The sequence below is a fragment of the Pongo abelii genome, chromosome 8 (assembly GCF_028885655.2).
Source record: "Pongo abelii isolate AG06213 chromosome 8, NHGRI_mPonAbe1-v2.0_pri, whole genome shotgun sequence".
NCBI lineage: Eukaryota > Metazoa > Chordata > Mammalia > Primates > Hominidae > Pongo > Pongo abelii.
The window spans coordinates 110,666,220-110,689,313 of NC_071993.2; the positions used below are offsets into that span (position 1 = coordinate 110,666,220).

Below are 23,094 nucleotides of genomic sequence, written 5' to 3' on the forward strand. Positions count from 1 at the left end.
ATTATGGAGAGTAATCTGCTTTACTCAAATTCCACTGATTTATTTAAATATGAATCTCACCTAGAAAACACCTTTGCAGAAACATCTAGAATAATGCTTGACCAAATATCTGGGCACTGTGGCCCAGCCAAGTTGACACATAATAAACCATCACAAAGTGGGTATGACTATTATCCCAAATGTACAGAAGAGGTAATGGGCACAGAGAGGCTAAGAAATCTATCCAAGGTCACAGAGGAGAGAAGCCAGACTCTCAACTCCTGCTGTTTGGCTTCAGAGCTGGCATTTTCAACCATGACACTAAGTGGCCATTATCATAAGCACACCAATGTAAATTAAATTTCTCCATTCATCCTTTTCCTGGCCTGAGAGTGGAAGGCAGAGAAACTGGGGGTTGGCTTTCCCTGGGGGAGGCAGCCTGGGTGTGGCCCTGCATTGCTTAGGAAGCAGCATAGAAGCTGAGCCCCAGAGATTGTCGCGGGGGACCTGAGAGGTTATTTGTTCCAGCTCTTGCCTTTATGGGGGAAACTGAAGCCCAGCATAGAGAAGAAATTTGCCCAAGGTCACATAGGGAGAAAAGTGGCAATGGAGGCAGGACTAGGTCCCAGGCCTTCAGAAAGTGCTGCTGCTGCTGCTGCTGCTGAGAACTGATACTTGTATAGTAGTTATTCGGTGCCAGGACTATTCCACATTAACATACTTAATCCTTTATGTGTAAGGCAGATAACATTAGCATCTTTGTTTTAAAGAAAATGAGGAAACTGAGGCACAGAGAAGTTATGGAACTTGCCTAAGGTCACACAGAGCCAGAATTTGAGCCCAGGTTCAACCAGGACACTATACCTCTGAGGCCCAGGGCAAGCTTCCTGTGGGGGCGGTGACAGAACACAACCCCCATTTTGCCCCACCTTCCATTCTCCCACCTGAGGCCTGCCTGGAGTGACAGTGGAGGAATGCTCTTCCCCAGGCTCACCCCGCAGTTCACAGGAGGAAATGGCCTTCTGCACCAGTGGGCGTGCCTGCCTGAGACACCCCAGACCCAGGTGATAGGCAAGTGCACACACACCTCATCCCACAGCTAGACACGTCCCAAACTGGTACAGAAATACACACAAGCACAGACTCCAACCCATAACCAGTTATATCTCAACCACACACACACACCCAGCCTATGCACCCAAACAAGTAAACATACCCTCACAGCACACAGCTATCATGACTCACACATGTGCACAGAACCCCACAGCCACACACGCCCCCAACACATAAACCAGGACACAACTTTCCCTGTCCCAATAGGCACGTGAGCAAGCACTTGTACACACAGAAACATACATATCATACAATTACATCTACCCCACTCTACATCCATCCACCACACAGGGGCACTCCCCTCAACCTATCCACAGGCCAAGGCACTTGGGCACAGGAGCCATTCACAGGAGCCACGTGCTACCTCCTACATCTCCAAGGGCCAGACCCCGGGATGACTGCCCAGGTACAGCCACCCTGTCAATATGGCCAGTCCACGTGTTAGCACGGATCGCTGCAGCAGTCTGTCCCCGCCCCCACTTCAGCACACACACAGCCCTAACTCCTAGGGACCACTCTCCCCCAGTTAACTACAGCCCGCCCACATCCAGGCGTTTGCCATTTGGGGAGCCCAGCCTCCCCCTTCCAGAGAGAATCCTGCTCTACCCTCAGCCCACAGCTCCGAGGGCTGGCCCGCCTCTCTTCCTGCCTCCAGCCCCTTCCAAACTCTGGGCGGGCCCTGGCACCTGTCAGGCCAAAGCGGGGGGCGGGGAGGGGGTTGGGGGAGTCGGGTCGGCCCCCTCCCAAGTGCGTCTCAGCTGCCAAAACGCAGAGCCCCCACCTCCGCAGCAAGGACACGCTCAGAGTTGGGGGAGGGAAGAAGGTCCGTGGTGCAGGCGCTAAAAACTCAAGTCACTCAAGGACGACCCCTTTTCAGTCCCGGATCTCAATTTCACCTTCTCGCAGGAAAGCCCCGCGTCTCTATTAACCCTTCTATCACCGCTGCACCGCGAGAGGGACCGGAGAAGTCTTAGCACTGCGCAGCAGTGGCCGCCGCAGCCCGGGGGTGAAGGACCCGGCTGCCCACGGTGCGGGGGCTTAGCCCCTTCACGAGCCACCCACGCACTCCCCATGCACCCACCCCCACACCCACTGGGGACAACGAGGTAGCGGGAGCCCGAGCGAGTCGGTGGGAGGCGAACCAGGGTTCTAGGATCAAAGGTCTCAGGGGCCATGGACTGAGGAGGGCAAGTGAAGCGAGTACCCCTGGCCTGGCAGGACCCGTGGGCTGGCGTGCAAGGACAACCCCCCCTCCCCGCCCCCAAGAAGTCCTCTGCAGGATCGGAGGGGCGCGTGCACGAAGCGGGAAGGAAGGCTGAAGGGAAAACGCCCGGAGGCTCCCTTACCTGATTTCCTCTTGGAACTGCCATAGTCCCTGAAAAAGAAGCAACAACAGATAGACATGGTTAGGGCCGGGCGCGAGCGCGGGGCTGCAGCTGCAGGGGCGCCCTCGGGCTGGCTGCGGTCGGTCCCCAGTGCCGCTGCTCATGTGATGCCCACGGCCGGCTAGCCGCGCGCTCCGCAGTCGCACGCACTGCGCGCCGCGCCCGCCCGCCCGCGGGCCCCCTGCCAGCCCGGCCCCCGGGCGCGATTCGCCCGCCCCGCCCCTCCCCGCCCCAGCCCGCCCCTCCCCGCCCCAGCCCGCCCCGCTAACTGGGGCTCACCTTCCCTAAGCCTTGGCGGGGGAGGGCGAGGCAGGTTCTCCTCACTTCCCAAACTGGGAAACTGACGCTCCGGGATGGCGCTCGCCGGAACCCGGGCCCTACCCAGCGCTGGGAGCCCGCTCTCCCCGCCACCGGAGCGGTTCACGTCCCAATTCTTTGCATGGCTTGCCCTAGTGATGCAAAGAACTGGGAGGTGAACCCAGCCCACTCAGCCCGTAAGTCACTACTGAAATGTCACCTCCTCAACGTGTCTTCCTCAACACCACCCGCCAGGTAATCACAGGTTTGTGTGACCCTTTGATTAAAGTCTGCCCCTGTCCTAGACCCGAGACCCGCTGCGGGCCACTGTGGCTGCTTCCTCTCACTGCACGCCCCGAGAATGGCAGAGGCCATGGATAAGGTCCTTCTCAAAGGCTACAGCTGGGGAGTCGGGATGAGGAGCGGAGAGCGGGGGGGACAAAGGATACTGCAAGGTTAACTGGGAGGCCAGGAACCGTAGGAACGGAAGTGGAGCTTCTGAGGAAGTGGGTTCAAATGCTGTCAGAGAAAGTAACTGCTGTGACTTTAGGCACTGAACCCTCCCAGCCTCCGTTTACCTGCCCTGCCCTCCAGCAAAGAGTCCAGACTCAAAGATGGGCAGATTTCCCAAATCCTGCCCTTGCTCCTGCCTTCCTTATCTCCCCACTCCTCCCACCCCCCTCCATTCACCAATCCTCAGGGGACTGGGAAAGGTGAGCTGGCTCCCTTAACCTGAGCCTCACATGCCCCTAAAGGCTGAAAGTTCTGTTCAGTGCTCAGGGAACAGCGGAGGGGCTGGCTGGGGCTCTCTCCGGAGTCCGAAGGAAATGCCTTCCATTTTCCCCAGGGGCCAAAGAAAATGCCAGTTGCTGCCCATCTTTGGTCGAAGCAAACTAGCCCGCTAGTCTGCCACTGGAAAGGCGGGGGTGGGGGGGTTGGGGGGATGCGGTGGAAGGGGGTTCTCTTGGAGGAAGAGGCAGCAGGCTCCCAGGGAAAGGAGCAGAGTCATCCTCATGGAGGCTCCCCAAGATTCCGATCCAGGGGGTCTAGGGGTGCCCTCCAACACTGGAGTATTTATTAATCTCCAAGGTGATTTGCCTGCACAGCCAGGAGTGCAGAGCTCCCCCTCTCCTAGGCATCGACTTTCCCAAAATTTAGAACCCACTTAATTAGAATGCTGGGGGCAAGGTCCAGGAATCTGCATTTCTAACTCTCTCCCCTTCCTTCCCCATCTTGTTTGAGAACCCCCTTGGTATTCTATGTCTCCTTCAATCCTCTCATCCACACTAAGAGGAAGGTCCTATCATCCTAATCCATTTTATAGATTAGGAAACAGAGGTTCAGCCATTGCCCAAGGTTGCCCAATCTGGGGAAGGACTATGGTTTATAAGCCCACTGGAAGGAATAAACACTGCAGCGTGGATGGTGTGGAGGAGAATCTGGGAAACTGTTGCCTTGGAAAGGAACTACAGAAAGGTGGGAGAGCTTCCATTTGCCCCTCCCCTGGCTCCCACCAGTCAGTCCAGGGAAGGCCTTAACAAAGGCATGCTTGCCCCCCTTGCAGAAGGGAGACTGGGCAGAGACTGAGTCCTAGCTGTGCCCCCCAAAAGCTCAACTGTGCAGAGAATTCCAGAGAGGAGGAGGAGAGTATTAGATCGTAGCTGTGTCCTGCCCAGAAGACTTTCCACTCCCAAGGAGGAAATTAGCTTTTCAGGCCTTTTCACTGAGGGCTACTGGGGAAGGGCAGGGAGTGAGGGCACTGAGGAGCTGCCCTCTGCTGTCCCACAATTTTCCTGCTGGTCCTGGCAGGAGAAGCCCAGGACCGATGGCCCACTGACCATCCCCCTGGCTGCCAGTAGCCCAGGCAGGGGTGGCTGCCTCATAGGGGTGGCTACCTTCTCCAGCTCTGAGCAGGTTCAGGCTACCCAGGCTGTTCCTATGAGACAGGGAGTTTGAGACCAGCCTAGGCAACATAGTGAGACCCCCTATCTCTACCAAAAATAAATTAGCTAGGCATGGTAGCAAGCACTTGTACTCCCAGCCACAAGGGAGGCTGAGGTGGGAGGATTGCTTGAAGCCCAGGAGGTCAAGGCTGCAGTGGGCTGTGGTGGTGCCACTGCACTCCAGCCTGAGTGACAAGTGAGGCTCTGTCTCAAAAAAAAAAAAAAAAAAAAAAAAAAAAGAGCAGGAAAGAAACAAAACTCACATGCTTTGAGGGCCTCCTTTGTGCCAGGCCCTGGTTGGTGATTCTCAGCCTGCTATTCAACGGAATCATCTAGAAAGTGGTTAAAATTCAGATGCAGGGCCCCACCCCAACCTACTGCATGGTCTGCATCTCCAATAAACTCCCCTGGGGATTCTGAGGCTGCTCCAGTGTTGCATAATCTCCATCAGGCCCCCAGCCACCCCTAAGAAACATTTATGCTCAGTAAGAACAATGTGCTTGTAGTGCCAAAGGAGCCTCTAGAAAATATCTCTTGGCCTGCCTGTCTTTCAGCCAGAGTTCAGAGTCCTCCCCACCGAGGACTTCTGGGTCCCTCCCTGCAGGGGGTGTGGGCTCTCCTCTTGCAGGTGAGAAGACCAAAGCTTAGAGAAGCCAGACAACTTCCTCAAGGCCGTAGTGAGTGGGTGAGGCCAGGACTGGGGACCAGAAAATCCAGGCCTTGCTCTGAGGCTCAAGACAAATGCCCAGTCACCACCCCTTCCTGGAGTAGTGGGTGCAGGAAGTAGAAGGCAGAGCCCAGAGGGCCTGATCAGCACATGGGGTTAATGGGGTGGAGGCTGAGGTCTTGGCAGTGGGGGTCACCAGGCTGTGACTGAATGGTGGGAACGAAGAGGAACCCTGAATCCTTCAGGGTGTCTGGCCTCCTGCCCGAGCAGGCGCTGCCCTAATAGGAGACCTTCTGGAAGTTTCCAGTTGGGCATCCTTTAGCAAAGCCATTTCATATTTTTAGCTGCTGAATAGGGTGATAAGCAGTTTAGGTATCCAGTGGCTGGGACTCTCCCATCCCTCACATACGAGGGCAAGAGGCAAAGGCAGGGATCCCCCTTCACGCCATGACCACCTCCCACTGCCCTACAACCAGTCCCAGTCTGGCAGGACAGCAGGGCCCTCTGCTGGGGCTCAGTTCCCTAACAACTCAAGAACCCCTCCCCTTCCCATCAGTCCCCTTCTCCCATCCACACTCCCTCCTTGCTCCAAGCCTTGCCCTGAGCTGGTGCTGACAGCCCCCACCCTGCCGGTGACTCCACTCCTGGTAGGTCACAGTCTAGCCTGCTTCCGACTTGCTGCTGAATCACTATCAGCCAGGGAGCCACAGGAAGAAGGCGAGGGGAGGAAGGGCGGGGCTAGCATCTCCCTCTAGCATTGCCAGGGGCTAATGTAATTGAAAAGGCCTCCCAAGCTGTGTCCTGAAACAGCTCCCATCAGACCACTCAGCCATTCATTCTCTGCAGCTGGTCCATGGGTGACTCAAACCACAGGTACAGTGACCCACAGTCCCAGGAAAACAGGGACATGGGACTTTCAGGGCTCAAACTGGACAAACTGGGATGGGTGATCGCCTGTGGTCCACAGGTTTGGCCTGGCTGGGAAAGAGGGGTGGAGTTCCTCCAACCAGCACCCATCCCTCCCCATCTAAACAAGGACTCCCGGGGCCTCCACTCCCACCCCGCCCCATCCCCAGGTGATAAGGTTCATCTCTTGGCCCCTCCCCGTAGGATGATGCAATCTGTGTCTGGATGAGCAGGTTCTGGAGACAGAGGCCTCCGGTTCAAATCCCCGCTGCTTGCAGCAGGGGCAGGGGGGTGCCCTTGATCTACTTTCTTGGCCTCTTGAGCCTCTACTTCTCTATCTGTAGAATGAGGACAATAATAGCACCAAACCCCTGGGGTTTGGGGAAGATGCAATGTACAGTGTATAGAAAGGGCTTCGCACAGTGGCCGGCACAGAAACTGCTATAAATTGTCTTTGTCATTATTCTTTCATACCTGGGCCCATCTGACCCATCTCAGTTGCTACACAGGTGGCAAAGACCTGTTTAAACCTGGGTCCTGCAGAACCCCCTGAAACAAAAGGAGCTTCTCCTTAAGGACCTCACCACGATGCTGGCAGACAGTGCCAGGCAGGGGTGATTCCAGCCCCACTTTCACAGTTTTGGGCTTTCACAAATGCCAGAACAACCACTGGTCTCTGTCTAGCGCTGAGCACCAGGAAGTGTGTTCATCCCCGACCTACAGGAATGGACACATGCCTCTGGACCCATCTATTAGGACACATTTAACCTCCCAAGGAGTGGCCAACTCTCAGAGCCCCAAAACCAAGAGATGTAAAGGGCTTGCATTTTCATGCTAACGCAGACCCTAAAGGGTTTTTCTTTTTTCCTTTCATTTTATCTTGGCCAGACACGCTGTGCTCCTTCCCCGGATGCTCTAGTGAAGTGGCTGATGTTGGAGACTGCACAGGGAGAGGCTGGTGGGGGCAGGAAAGGCACTGAACAATTCACATGTGTTGTCCTCCTGTTTTGACACATGGCTCCCCACACTCTGCCTTCCCCTTGAAAACTCCCAGGATTTATTCTTTGGTGTTCTGAAGCAGGCAGAGCAGGTGCTCACCCATTTCATGGATGAGGAGATTGAGGTCTGAGGCTTCAGTGGCTGGCCCAGGCTCCTGAAGCTAAACGGACAGTCCTGACCCACAATGTTCCCAAGGGGCCACGCTGAGGCCCACTAGGGATTGGGCCACAAGGAGAGGTTACACCAGCAGCGGGCAGCAGGCCCTCGCTGGGGAATGGAGATTGCCATCCTGCCGTTCAGGGTTCTCAGAGTGAGAGGTGAAGCCAGGAAGAACCACTGAGGCAGGGGAGAGAGAGGAAAGGGAGCTGGGTCTGGCTGGGCCAGCTCTGTGGAAGGGTGCTGAGTACCTGCCAGGTGGAGTTCTGCTGAATGCTGCAGGGTTGTACCCTCCACTGCCCGCCACACCCCTCACCACTCTCCCTCCCATTGGCAAGTGCCTTGGCAGAGAAGGACACACACATGGACTTCCAGCCTGATGTTCTCACCCTTCTGTCTGCTGGCTGACATTGGCTGCTGGGCCCAGGATGCCTGTCTGCGGGGCCTACAGCCACTGGGAACTGCTCAAGGGGCCGGCTGGGCTGCCAGACAGCTGACTTGGGGGTGACCTTCAGAGCCCAGCAGTCAATGGGGACATGGGCACTATCTAGAATATGAGGGCTGGAGAAGATGCAACCTCGGCCAGGGGAGTGACGTGGGGCTTCTGAGGTACACAATGATTTTGACTGCTGTTATCAACTTAAAAGCACTTTTTAAGCTCTCGCTGTAGGCAATCTCATTAAGGCCTGTGCAGGCAGGCAGAAGAGATATATGTGACATAAGTCCAACGAGAAAGCCAAAATTCTCAGACAATCCACGCTGAGAATTACAGGAGGGTACACTCAGTACAGAGAAAACAGAGGTCCTGGGGGCTACAGAACATCCCAGGTAGCTTCCTAGAGGAGGAGGCCTTAAAGGACAAGGGGGTTTGGATCCACAGAGGGATGGAGCGGGAAAGCTCTACAAGCAGGAACAAGCAGCTCCAAACAGTTGCGGACTGGGCAGTGGGGGTAGTGGGTGGACAGTCCAGGAAAGGCCAGGCTGGGCAGGGCTTTGATGTCTGGCTGTGAAATCTAGAAGTTTGCAGAATTGGGGAGTGATGTGGTCAGATCCTGGCTGGGGGAAAATTTTTGTTAAGAGGAGAGGTTGACAGCTGGGGGTTGGGGGCAGGAGAGGGGCTGTCAAAGTCCAGTGCTGAATGTCCACAGACCCGGGTTCTGGGCCCAGCTCTGCCCCCTCAGGGGCTGGTGACCCTGGACAAGCCACTTCAAACTAGTGCTTTTCAAATGACAGGCAGTGACCCATTAGTGAGTTTCAGAAACAATTTAGTGGCCCCAATGAGCATTTTAAGAAGAACAGACTAGAAATGATCAGCGAGTCGCCCCTGGCAAGGCTGTTTTGTGGCACCTGCATCAGATGTCTGTCTGTGTATCGAGCTGCAGTGTGAAATTTCCTGCTGTGGCAGGAGCCCTCGGATTCCCCAGTCCTAACGGGAGGCTACTCTGAGTGTCCTCACAGGGCTATTGTGAGAATTCAAATTATCTGTGAAACCTCCATAGTGAGATGGAGCACGTTCTTCCAGAAACCAAGTGAGGAAGGTCTGAGCGAAGGGCTGGGCGAAGGGGCTTTGGGTCACTGAGGTCTGGAGAGTTGGGGTTTTTTTTCCACCCCTTAGCCCCTAGCTGGGTTTTTGTTCTGGCTTTTGAGAGCCTTTGCACGGAATGGTCTCCAGAGGCAGCAACCTCCAGGCAAGACAGACAGAGGGGCCTGCAGGCCATTCTCTGCCCCCATTTGCCCCTGATCTAAATCGTGGCACTGAGGGCCCTTGTGTTTAACAAGAATCCGTCCTTTCTCCGCAGGGCCAGTGTTTTCCAGGGTTCTGAGAATGGACCCCATTGTGACCATGTGGCTTGTCCAGAGGGGCCGGAATTCCTGCCCTGGGTGAAAAAGCTGAATTCCTGCAGAGAGAAGGGGTCTTGGGGCTCCCCAGGCTGCGTCCCAGAGAGGCCAGATGCTATGGCCATCACAGACCCCAGAACCACCCCCCCCCCAGGCATTTTGCTTGTCTCCTGAACATCCCAGAGGGTCTCTGCTGCTGCCCTGTCCACAGCAAAAGAACAGAGCACTGTCTGTCTGTCTCCTCTGACTTGTTCCACTATTCTGGGCAAAGGCCCTAAGTGTGTCTTCAGCCGCAGGACAAGCTTTAGCATGTCCAGGCCTCAGAGCAGGGAGCTAAAAGGGCGGGTGGGTTAGAACCCCGGTTCAGCCACCTAGTGCTTTGTGATATAAACAAGTGACTTCACCTCTCTGTACTGTTGGTTGTAAAAGGGGGTTAAAATAGTTGCTTTCTTACAGAGGTGTTGTGGGGATTACATGGGATAATGTGCAAAGCTCTTAAATGGCATCTGGCCCATGGAAAGGGCCTGTAGCCCAACAGCCTGGGTTCACAGGGGGCTAGACTAGGAGTGTGGATGGTGGCCGGAATACAGGAGGTGCTGACTGCCCACCTTCTCAGTATGGCCTGAGTGAGACCCTGGCTCTGTCATTCAGGGCACTGACGCAGGACCATGACAACAGACAGGCCTGGGTTCCCATCATGTGCATTCCAAGGAGTCCCACCTAGATGGTGACACTGAGCAGCAGTCCATGGGAGTGGGAGGAGGCAGGGTTGGGGAAGTGGGGAGGACGGCAGAAATACACAGCTGATTTCCTAGAGGGCGAAATGGGGCAGGGGATTGCCAGTTCAGCCCACTGCCATGGAGTGCTGGGAGCTCCTCCTCAGGCCACCTGAGATCCTGCTCCCTGTGTACATGCCAGACTGCTCTTGGCTATGGGGGTTCCCTGGACTTCCAGGGGCTACAGGCCAGACCTAGGGAACCATGGGAGGGAGAGTGACAAAATGGCGTGATGGGGTTCAACAATGAAGTCCCTGAGGAGAAGGTCAAGGAGGATATTCTATATTTAAAGACCTTCCCTGCCTCTCTCCAAGTCCATCCATCATCCATCCATCCACCATCCATCCATCCATCCATCCATCCATCCATCCATCCATCCATCCATCATCCATTTACCATCTATCCATCCATCCATCCACCATCCAGCCACCCATCATCCATCCATCATCCATCCATCATCCATTTACCATCTATCCATCTATCCAGCCATCATCCAGCCATCCATCATCCATCCATCATCCATCCACTATCCATCCATCCATCCATCCATCCATCCATCCATCCATCATCCATTTACCATCTATCCATCTACCATCCAGCCATCCATCATCCCTCCATCCACCATCCATCCATCCACCATCCATCCATCCATCCATCCACCATCCATCCATCATCCACCATCCATCCACCATCCATCCATCATCCATCCACCATCCATCCATCCACCATCCATCCATCATCCACCATCCATCCACCACCCATCCATCATCCATCCATTCATCCATCCATTCATCCACCCATTCATCCATCCATCCACCATCCATCCATCATCCATCCAGTATCCATCCATCCATCCATCCATCCATCTATCATCCATTTACCATCTATCCGTCTACCATCCAGCCATCCATCATCCATCCATCCACCATCCATCCATCCATCCATCCACCATCCATCCATCATCCACCATCCATCCACCATCCATCCATCATCCATCCACCATCCATCCATCCACCATCCATCCATCCACCATCCATCCATCATCCACCATCCATCCACCATCCATCCATCATCTATCCATTCATCCACCCATTCATCCATCCATCCACCATCCATCCATCATCCATCCACTATCCATCCATCCATCATTCATTTACCATCTATCCATCTACCATCCAGCCATCTATCATCCATCCATCCACCATCCATCCATCCATCCATCATCCATTTACCATCTATCCATCTATCCATCCACCATCCAGCCATCCACCATCCATCCATCATCCATCCACTATCCATCCATCCATCCATCCGTCTATCATCCATTTACCATCTGTCCGTCTACCATCCAGCCATCCATCATCCATCCATCCACCATCCATCCATCCATCCATCCATCCATCCATCCATCCATCATCCATTTACCATCTATCTGTCTTCCATCCAGCCATCCATCATCCATCCATCCACCATCCATCCATCCACCATCCATCCATCATCCACCATCCATCCACCATCCATCCATCATCCATCCATTCATCCATCCACCCACCATCCATCCATCCATCATCCATTTACCATCTATCCATCTATCCATCCACCATCCATCCATCATCCATCCACTATCCATCCATCCATCCATCATCCATTTACCATCTATCCGTCTATCCATCCACCATCCAGCCATCCACCATCCATCCATCATCCATCCACTATCCATCCATCCATCCATCCATCATCCATTTACCATCTATCCATCTACCATCCAGCCATCCATCCATCATCCATCCATCATCCATCAATCCATCATCCATTTACCATCTATCCATCTACCATCCAGCCATCCATCCACCATCCATCCATCCATCCATCATCCATTTACCATCTATCCATCTATCCATCCACCATCCACCATCCATCCATCATCCATTTACCATCTGTCCATCTATCATCCATCCATCCACCATCCATCCATCATCCATTTACCTTACCATCTATCCATCCATCATCCATCCACCATCCATCCATCTATCATCCAGCCATCCACCATCCATTTACCATCTATCCATCCATCATCCATCCATCCATCCATCTATCATCCAGCCAGCCATCATCCAACCACCATCCATCTATCATCCAGCCATCTATCATCCATCCACCATCCATCCATCATCCATCCATCCATCCATCTATCATCCACCATCCATCATCCAACCACCATCCATCTATCTATCATCCAGCCATCTATCACCCATCCACCATCCATCCATCATCCATCCATCCATCCATCTATCATCCACCATCCATCATCCAACCACCATCCATCTATCTATCATCCAGCCATCTATCACCCATCCACCATCCATCCATCATCCATCCATCCATCCATCCATCTATCATCCATCCATCCATCCATCCATCCATCATCCACCATCCATCATCCAACCACCATCCATCCATCTATCATCCAGCCATCCATCATCTATCTACCATCCATCCATCATCCATCCACCATCCACCCATCCATCATCCATCCACCATCCATCCATCTATCATCCAGCCACCTATCATCCATCCACCATCCATCCATCTACCATCCAGCCATCTATCCATCTATCCATCAATCATCCATCCATCTATCATCCAGCCATCCATCATCCATCCACCATCATCCATCCATCCATCATCCATCCACCATCATCCACCCATCCATCATCCATCCATCATCCATCCACCTATCATCCAGCCATCCATCCACCATCCATCCATCATCCATCCATCATCCATCCGTCATCCACCCATCATCCATTTACCATCCTCCACCATCCATCCATCATCCATCCATCATCCATCCGTCATCCACCCATCATCCATTTACCATCCTCCACCATCCATCCATCCATCACTCATCCACCATCCATCTACATCTTGACTGAAGGGCTATTGTAGACCCAGTCTTGTGTATGAAGTAAGAGAGTGGCAGAAGACACACTGTCCTGCCCTCTTTTTTATTTTTTTGTCCATCTAGCTGGAAAGAGATGGCAAACACCCACAAAAAGACAACATACAAGTTCCCTTGTGATCAGGTGCACCAAAGCTTGGTCAAAGGAAATATTGTATACAAATTTCCAGGACAGGGAGATCAGAGTGGTCTGGGGTGGTCAGGGAGGGCTATGTGGAATACGGGGCACTAGAGCTAGCCCTTGAAAGATGAAGACTATTTAAAAAGAGCAGAAGCAGGAAGGAGATTTGGGGTGGAAGGGATGGTGTGAGCAACGGTGCAGGGGCAGGAACAGATGTAAGCCTGTGTGTGTGTGTGTGTGCGCGCGCGCATGCTGGGTGCGGAGGGCAAGAAGGCTGCATGTCTTGGGGGAGCAGGACAGGCAGCTGGGGCTGGACTGAGCCCCAAAGGAAGCGGCTCAGATTTTAGAAGGAAGTTGCTGAGAACAACCCAGCGGCAATATTCCTAAAGAGAGATTTTCCCTGAAGGCAGCGGCACCAGCTGTGTGCCTGAGGATCACATTTCTAGCTCCTTCTGGTTTTCCCTGTTCAGGTGGTGGGGTGAGGACTTGTTTTGGGGGAGCCAGAGGACTGCTTTGCCCCTCAAGTTACATCGGCCCCATCTGCAGACGTGTGCCTGGTCTCTGTGTCGCGTGTGTGTGTGTGTGTGTGTGTGTGTGTGTGTGTGAGACACAGGGGCAGATACCAGGGCCCCACTGCAGAGCACAGACCTCTTGGGTCGATCCTTGGCTGATGGCCCCTCACTCCCCAGCCCTGGCCTAGTTTCGACCTGAGACTGGGAGCTTGGGCCAAGGAGCTCCCTATTTCCCATGGAGGCCAAGGAGCCCACCCAAGGCCAGGCTGTGCTTGTTTCTGCCTTGGCCTCTGTGGCAAAGGGGACTCGGAGGGCCCCACACTCCTCCCACACACCTAGCCCACCTGCATGGCCCTGGGAGGTCCGGGTGATCGCCTCTTACAGTGAAGGAACCTGAGCCTCCCAGACTTTCCTGGACACCATGTGACAAACCCACAAGCACCAAGCACCCAGATGTGCCCAGCCCAACAGAGGCAGCTGCATTAGCCCCATTTTACAGATGCACCTCAGTCAGCTTAAGTCACTTGCCTGGTGTCACACAGCTTGCAACGGGAGGCAAGGCTGCAGACTCGGTTGGCTGTGCTGCGACCACCACAGGCCCCCTCCTGCCCTGTCTAGTGTTTCACAACTTTCAAGGCCTAAGGAGGGGGCACCTCCTCCAGAAAGCCCACTCTGATTTTGACCCCCAATGGCACTGAATGTTCCAGTTCTGTCCCCAACAGTGGTGCCCTCACAGGAGCTGTCCAGTAGAATTCTCCGGGGTAATGGAAATAGTCTCTATCTGTCCTGTCCAGTATGGTACCACTGGCCACAGTGGCGCTGAGCACTCAAACACTGAATTGTGACCAGTATGACTCAAACACTGAATTTTTCATTTTGTTTAATTAAGACTTAGATTTAAAGAGCCACCGTGGCTACTGACTACTTTATTGGACAGTACAGTCCAGACTCTGACATGGTATGGCCAGAAGGTTTGCTTGGCTCCCATGGTGCGTGCATGCGTGTGTGTGTGTGTGTGTCTGTGTGTGTGTGTGTAGCTGCCTAGGTTCAAATCCCAGCTCTGCCAGACAGATTATTTAGGGTCTCTGTCTTCATTTATAAAGTGCAGAGACTGAAAGGATCCACCTAATTGGATTGCTGGGGGATAAACAAGTTAATACACATAAAGTCCCCCGTGCACAGTCAGGCTCAGTAACAGGGAGCGCATGCACAGATCCTCCACCTGCTCCAGGTCCACCTGCCAGTCACAGGGCCCTGCCGCCAGCACTGGTTCACCCTGGAGAGGGGAGAGGGAGGGACTCTGGAAGAGCTGTGACTTGCAGGGGAAATGACAGAACCACCTGGGACAGAATGGGCTTGGCCAAAGGAGGGCACTGAGAGAAGCAGCCAGGAAGGCGGGGGCGGTGGCCGCTGGAGGAGGAGCAGCGTGGGAAGAAGCAGGGACACGGGCCTGGCTGGCTTCAATGTGGGGGGTGCCAAGGCTTGGGGTGTCTGTACAGAGATGAAGAAACCCAGGCTCTGCAGGGTAAAGCCGCTTTGCTGAGACCACACTGGAGGCTGGTGGCTGGCAGCACTGGGGGTGGCAGAGCTGGGGACTTCCAGGCCCATCTGAACGACTGTTATCACTTTCACATTCCCCCAGAATCCCTTGCTGCTGCCAGGCTGACGGGTCTCCCCAGAGGCGACAAGAGTGACAACCAAGCCTGGATCCCCCTCGATGCTGGACTAAGGCTGACTTAATGAGCCTGTTCCACAGAGGGCAGTGGCTGCCATGCTCCTCACAGCAGGCACTCAAAACGCAGGACAAAGGGGCTCCTGGCCAAGGGCCTGTGTGCCCAGGGATGGGTGGCTCCTGGGCTAGCCTGGGTGCAGGGCGGCCTGGGGGCTTCTCCAGGGTCTGCCAGAGCATACATGTAAAAGATGGGGTCTAGGGAGGAGTCCTGTAAGATGCCAAACTGGGGCCAGCCCAGCCTGTGAGGCCCGAGACCTGGGTTCCAGGCCTGGCTCTCTGAGCAGGCAGCATGACCTGGGTGGTGGCAGTCCTCTCTGTGCCTTAGTTTCCCTGATTGGGCTTCTACAAAGAGACCTCCAGCTCCAGGCTCACAAGACAAGCCTGTGTCCTGCTGTGTTGGGCAGGCTGGTCTCGAACTCCTGACCTCGTGATCCGCCTGCCTCAGCCTCCCAAGGTGCTGGGATTACAGGCATGAGCCACCGTGCCAGGCTATATTTCAATATTTTTAAATTAAAAACCATTTTTTTAGAGACAGGGTCTTGCTATGTTGCCTAGGCTCATCTTGAACTCCTGGCCTCAAGCAATTCTCCTGCCTCAGCCTCCCAAAGTGCTGGAATTACAGGCGTGAACCACCTGCCCAGCTGCTCACTGTACTTCATGTACATTATTTCAGTTAATTCTCGTAGCCACCCACCAAGAAGAAGATGCTATCATTACTCCCATGTCCCAGAAGAGGAAGCTGAGGCATAGTCAGTTAAGTCACTAGCCCAGTGGCAGAGCTGGGATTTGACTCCAGTGCCAGCTGACTCCTAACCATCATGAGCTTTTGTGTGTGTCTCTCTCCACCTTCTTATCCTCCTGCCCTCCTCTGCTGGGAAATCTCCAAGCCTGCACTCAAGGTCACCCTGGCCCAGGCTCTCTCCCTCTCCTTTTGCCTCCAAACTCTCCCTCAGCACCCAAGTCCACTTGGAGGCCCAGCTCCCCGGCAGCCTTCCCTGCACACCCACAGCCCCCACAGTCTCTCTCCCTTTCCAGTGTCCTCCTGTGCTCCTAGCTTGAGCACCTGCGTGGGACATGCCTGGCCACCTCAAGCTCAATGACTGTCTCTGGTACCCTGATCTGGCTCTTCTGGGACGAGGGACACATGAGCCTGGCCTCCTGATAACCATGCAGGCCTTCCTGATAACCTTTGCCGGCGCCAACCTCAGGCCTTGAGTGAATCACAGTCCTGTCTCCACACTCTTGTTATAGAAACTCAGCTAATGACAAAGGGCCTCAGCTCGGACCCCCAAGCTGGGGTGGGGGGTGGTGGGGACTGCCTGACCTTCCCTGTGCCTGCCAGGCTCTTTCCTCTGGTTCCTGCAGCACCGACCAGTGGCTCCCTCAGTGAGAGGTTGGAGCCCAGGGCTCCCCAGGAGAAGGGCACCAGGAAGCCCCAGACAGTCACCCGAAGCACAGTAGGAAACACATAGCCAGCTCCCTCCGGCTATGTCTGGGGATGGCCTGGAGGGAGGGGAACAGCCTGAAGCCAGGTGCCAGTCCCTGCGAGATGAAGCTCATTGACATCACGCTTGGCAGCCTTGTCTTCCCTGCCCTGTGTCACCTTACTGATGCCTTCTAGTGTCACCTCCAAACTGCTTGAGCCGCAATCCTCAGCCTCAGATCTGCTTCTGGGAAATTCCAAACCAAGATGCCTGAATTTCCTTGAATTATTTCCTGTCTTGGGCAGCACAAAGTGTCCCCTGCTCGTGCCTATTAAGATCCTCGTGGCTGCCAGGATGTAGCACAGTGCCCAGCACTTGAGGGGGCCAGCAAGGGGATAAGGCATGTCCCCCATCCTCTGGCTCCTGAGGCAGCACTGCAGTTCTCCAGGGGTCTCAGACCAGGTGACAGGCTCATGGGTGCCCTCTCCTGCTTGGGGTGGGGGCCAGGAAGAGGTGCCCCCAGCAATTAACCTTCAATTCCCTGGCGTGCAGGCACAGCCTGGTCTAATCTGCAGCCTGCCTCTGCCAAATTAAATCAGACCTGGCCACAGCCAAGCTCCTGCTTCTGAGCCATTCAGAGGAGCCAGTCCCTTCTCCCTGTCCATCAGCCAGGCTCCTACTGGAATCTTCTCAAGGGCTAAACTCAGGACTCCAGGCACCCTCCCATACACTGCACCAGGGATGCTCTGAATGCTCCAAGCCTGGGGTTGCTCTTGAAATCGGCTGGGAAAGTTCTGAGAGCCAGAAAGAGCACTGGACTTGGAGCCAAAAAACCTGGTGCTAATCCAGTTTCTCTGAACTCAGGCAACCATTTCCCTTCTCTGGACTGCACAACCTGCAAAGGCTGGGCTGGATGATGTCTGGGGAACTGAGCTCCAAGGGCTGTGACTAGGGGCAAACCCTCCCACCTTGCCTCTCACTGGGACGCAGCAAGGATGGAAGGAGAGGCTGCTCCGATGACTCCAGAAACTGCAAACCCACATAGCTGCAAGATGAGTGGTGTTTTGTGGGCGCTGATGAGCCAGCCTCTGGCACAGCCCCTTCGACAACAATAGTAACAACTGGTACCATTCATTAAGACTGCATGCTGGGCAGCATGCTAAGCCCTTGCCAAGCTTCATCGAGGGGTAGGATAGGTAAGAGGTTCTAGCTCATATTTGCCAGTTATTGGCGCTGCAAGTCACATGACCTCTCTGTGCTTCAGTGGCTTAATCTGCAAACTGGGGGGGAAATAACTATACCCACTCCATAGAATGGATGCAAAAATCAGAGAATTAAAACATGTAGGCTGGCCGGGCATGGTAGCTCACGCCTATAATCCCAGCACTTTGGGAAGCCAAGGTGGGCGGATCACCTGAGCTCAGGAGTTCGAGACCAGCGTGGCCAACATGGCGAAACCTTGTCTCCAGTAAAAATACGGGCGTGGGGGTGGACACCTGTAATCCCAGCTACTTGGCAGGCTGAGGCAGGAGAGTCACTTGAACCCGGGAGGCAGAGGTTGCAGTGAGCTGAGATCACGCCACTGCACCCCAGCCTGGGTGACAGAGCAAGACTCCATCTCAAAAAAAAAAAAAAAAAAAAAAAAAAATGTCGTCTGGGCACAGTAGCTCACACCTGTAATCCCAGCACTTTGGGAGGCCAAGGTGGGTGGATCACCTGAGCTCAGGAGTTTGAGACCAGCCTGGGCAACATAGCAAAACCCTGCCTTTGCCAAAAATACAAAAAATTAGCTGGGCATGGTGGCGTACACCTGTAGTTGGGAGGCTGAGGCAGGAGAATCGCTTGAGCCTGGGAGGTGAAGGTTGCAGTGAGCCAAGATTGCACCACTGCACTCCAACCTGGGTGACAGAGTGAGACCCCATCTCAAAAAGATAAACATAATTTAAAAAATATAAATCGCTTAGAAGAATGTCATCATATGGTGAGATACAGTAATTGAGCTCTTATTAGCTTTCTAGACCTCATAGTAACTCTATGCTGCCACTTCTATGGTCCCTATTTTACTCCTGGGGGAACATAAGGCCCACAGAGAGTCATCCTCTCCATTTACTGCATTTACTGTGTCCAGCCTTCAGCTAGCATGAGGGATACGGTAGATGCCTGGCAGTAATGTCCCGGCCCTCAGGGTGTGTGCAGCCTCTCAAGGAAGCCGGATGTTAAGGATTTAATTACCTCTGTGGTATATGCCACAAGTGAGACGTCCTAGTATTGGGGTGAGAGGTGGGGATGGCAGGCCCAGGTGTGGTGAGTAAGTGGTGAGTTTAGGTAGGGTTAAAAGATTGCCTGGGAGGCCAAGGCAGGAGGATAGCTTGAGCCCAGGAGTTCAAGACCAGCCTCAACAACATAGCAAGACCCCATGTCTACAAAAAATTTAAAAAGTAGTGGGGCACGTTGGCATGTGCCAGTAGTCCTAGTTACTCGGGAGGCTGAGGCAGGAGGATTGCTTGAGCCCAGCAATTTGAAGCTACAGTGAGCTGTGATGGTGCCACTGCACTCCAGGACTGGGAGAGAGACAGAGACCTTGTCTCTAAAAATAATAATAAAAAAAGGTTGCCCCACCTGGCACATAGCTGGTGGGGGGCAGAGCTAGGATCTGAAGTTACACCTGTGAGTCCAAGGCCACCTCCCTTAACAGCTCTGCCACCTTCCTTCCCAGGAGCATCCCAAAAGGGAAAAATGATTATAAAAAGCCAAGCTGATAATCAGCTCCTCATGCACTTTCTGCTAAACAGCTGAGCTGCTGAACACCTGGAATTTCCCTGGGTAGAAAGCTGGGCATCACTGTGGTACAGCCTCTTGTCCTGTTGCCTGCACCTACTGGCCTTCTAAGAAGTTTGAGGGGAAGTAAGCATTGCATTTGATGTGGCCTTCCCACTGACCTGGGGCACCTAACTACCTGGGGTTGGGGATGAAGTTCAACGTGAACACCCAGCTGGACCACTGGAATCAATAGGCAGGGAACGTGCCCACCGTGATGAACACCCTCCCCCTTCACCCTGGGCGCCAACTCAGTGGTTAGTCCACCTCAGAGCTGCACCGGGAGGGCCGGGCAGGCCTCGTCCCCGGGCTACTGAATAATCTGTGCAAGGGCAGTGCAGCAGCTGGAACTACCAGAGGGCCCAGAAATCACAGCAGCAGCAAGTGGGGCAGAGACTCAGTCCCTGGGAACAGGCATGTCCTCCCCTCACACAGGAGCAGAGGGAAGGGATACCAACAGGTCTCTAAAACCTGGAGTTTGGAAAGAATACAAAATGTCCCTCTGGTGGCTGGGCATGGTGGCTCACACCTCTAATCCTGGCACGTTGGGAAGCCGAGGCGGGAGGATCGCTTGAAGCCAAGAATTTGCGACTAGCAGGGGCAACAGAGCCAGACCCCCGTCTCTACAAAAAATAAAAATAAAAAAATTATCCTGCCATGGTGGTGTGTGCCTGCAGTCCCAGCTACTTGGGGGCTGAGGTGGCCTGGGACGTCAATGCTGCAGTGAGCCGCGATTGTGCCACTGTGCTCCAGCCTGGGCAATGGAGAGAAACCCTGTCTCAAAATTAAAAAAAGAAAAAAAAAAAAAAAAAAAAAAGGAAAGAAAATAACCCCAAAACCTCCCTCTGGGATCTTTTAAGGGAGATGGAACAGTTCTAAAATTGGATTGTGGTGATGGTTGCACAACTGTAAAAGTATTAGTAATCAATGAATTAATTGTACACTTAAAACAAGTACATATTATAGCATGTAAATTATACCTCAGTAAAGCTGTCTGGGGGAAACTCTCCCTCTGGCTCTGACCACTGAGCCAGGCTCCGGGCCATGTGTCCTGGGTGGGGTTTTGCACGTAGCCATCTGCGTGCCCTCTGGACTCATGACCTCCCATGTGCCAAATGGGCCATTCATAAGAGAGAGTGTGGGGGGCTAAGGGCTCAGTCTGTGGTTTGGGAGCGGGAAGGCTGGTTTTTCTGAGTGCTTCTAGAACCAGCTTCCCTGTGTCTGTTCCATCAGAGGAGGCTGTACCAGCCAGGCAGCACTCCTCCTCAGAGGCCTGAACCCTCCTGGGACAGGAAGCCCCTCCTTGGAGCTCCTGAGGCTGGGGGAAGGGTCTCAACAGGCTGCCCTGGGGGGCCTGGACCAGACTTGGCAGTCTCAGCAAACCTTGTACCTTTTCAGGATGTGGTCCGGCAGGAAACCTGGGTTCCCCTTAAAAGATCCCAAATGTGGCACATGCCCTCAACTCTACCTTCAGCCCCCGTGGTGACCATGGCAACCATGGCGTCCTGATGCAGTTATTCTGCCCTTCTGTCCGATGAAGAGTCCCATCCTGAAATTTGGAGCTAGTTGCCCCAGCCAAGGCTCAGGTGCTTCTCACTTCATCCTCAGCTCACCCCCATGTGGGGTGTGGACTTGGAGCTGAAGGGCAAGGGCATGAGCCCAGCCTCTGACACTTCCTAGCTGAGAGGTAGGTCAACCAGTCTCAGCCTCAGGTCCCTCATCTGCAGAAAGGAGCATGGGCCTCCCAGGATTATACGGATGCTCAAACAAGATAAACCATACTCAAGGTTCCAGCACGGTTTTAGTACAGCATCAGCCAGATGCTAGGAGCTGTAGTATCCGATGTGGCCATGGGGTGGAGCCAGATACACATGTATCTCATGAACTGAGGGCTTCAAAGTAACCCAAAGTTACAGACGTGCCCAAACTCCAATCACCCTCAAGATTCAACTTATAGAGCCTGTGAAGGGGAAGGAGTCACAAGGTCTCTGGATGCTTGTCCCTTTCATCTCAGACTATGTCTATGAATATCTCCCATTCCCACAGCCATCCAGCCCCACTCTAGATCCTGACTGTGGCATGCTTGGACCACTGCAATAGCCAACTGGTTCTGCTAGGACCTTAGAATGTCAGAGCCAGGAGATAGCCCAGAGACCCCTAGGTTCTGCCCATTTACCTGATGCTGATGTGTAGCAATTGTTAATGACTGCCTCAGGCCTATCTCTTCTTGGCCTAGCCCTAGCCAAAAATCCCTTACTTTCACGGAAGATGAAATTTCTTTCAATCCTTGAAACACAATCTCAGGGACTCCCTCTGGCCTGGATGCCCTCCTCTGCCACTCTCCTTGAGTAGTGAACTCTTACTTTAGTCTCAGCTTGAATGCCACCTCCTCAGGGAGCCTCCCTGACCACCTGAGCAGGCTGGCTTGTTGCTGCGCAAGGCCCTGCACCTATTACAATCAGTTGTTCTTTTTCTGCCTTCCCCATTATCAGCAGCTGTTATAAGCCCTGTTTTATAGGCAAGGAAATTGAGGTTTTGGGAGTTTAAATAATTCCCAGGCCACACGGCAGGTGGGGGAGGAGCCAGGGTTTGCCAGAGCCTATAATGATCTGCTGCCTCCTATGGAAGCAAGCCAGGCCCATGCCATGCTATCCTCCCCCTTAGACCACCAGGGCCCCGAGAGTGGGGACTGAGCTACTCCTGAAGTCCCAGGCCTCACATCGAGATGATCTAGAAACGCTTGCATGAACACACGCCTCCCACGAGAATGCAACAGAGGAAGGCTGGTCTCAGTGGCTGAAGACCCAGGTTCTAGGTTCAGTTCTGACTTAAACTCCCCATGGAGGGGTAACTACCCAGGGACTAGGAACATGGAGGGCAGTGATAACCACAGGGGAACCAAGACCCACCTTGAACACAACATAACAGCAAAGCAGGCCTCGGCGCTCTTCCAGGGCTTACCCCTTCCGCCAGAGGCTCCAAAGGGCTCTGTAGGCCTTCCTTGCGGGTAAGAGAGCGGGCACATGGCGGTCTTGAGGTTTCAGAGAACATAGAATGCACAAGCCCAAGAAATTAATGGGGGACCCAGTCTACCCCCACACACTCCTGCACCGATACCCTTCCCTGCCACCTTCCTCCCTACCCTGCAGAAAATCCTGTGCCAGGCCTGAAAACAGAGTCATCTTCTCTCCCTGGACATGGGCCTCCCAGGCGTGTGCTCTATGAGCTGGGCTGGACCGGGGGTGTTTGAATCTGCTTCCCTCCAGCTCGCCGACCCAGCATGACAGCCGAGCCTGCAGAAGTCCTTGTTCCCCACGGCCAATGCCCCTTTCAAGTGGGTTGGACACAGCTTCCTTTGGGCACTTTCCTGCCATCTGCCCACCCAGGTTGAAGGGGGCATAGCAGGGGATGGACAGGGTTTATTTATCTAATGTTCTGTTCCCTCCCTCAGCCTCCCACAGCTCCA

General features: G+C 53.9%; 1 protein-coding gene across 8 annotated transcripts in view; it reads right to left on the bottom strand.

Annotated features, from left to right (window-relative positions):
- SH3PXD2A (SH3 and PX domains 2A) overlaps window positions 1-23,094 on the bottom strand; it is a 258,377-nt gene that overhangs the window by 94,476 nt on the left and 140,807 nt on the right. For all 8 annotated transcript variants that reach the window (XM_054522795.2, XM_063727731.1, XM_024253349.3 and 5 more), the window contains exon 6: window positions 2,439-2,467. In XM_054522795.2, coding sequence (XP_054378770.2) covers window positions 2,439-2,467 — 29 coding nt within the window. The remainder of the gene's footprint in view (window positions 1-2,438; window positions 2,468-23,094) is intronic.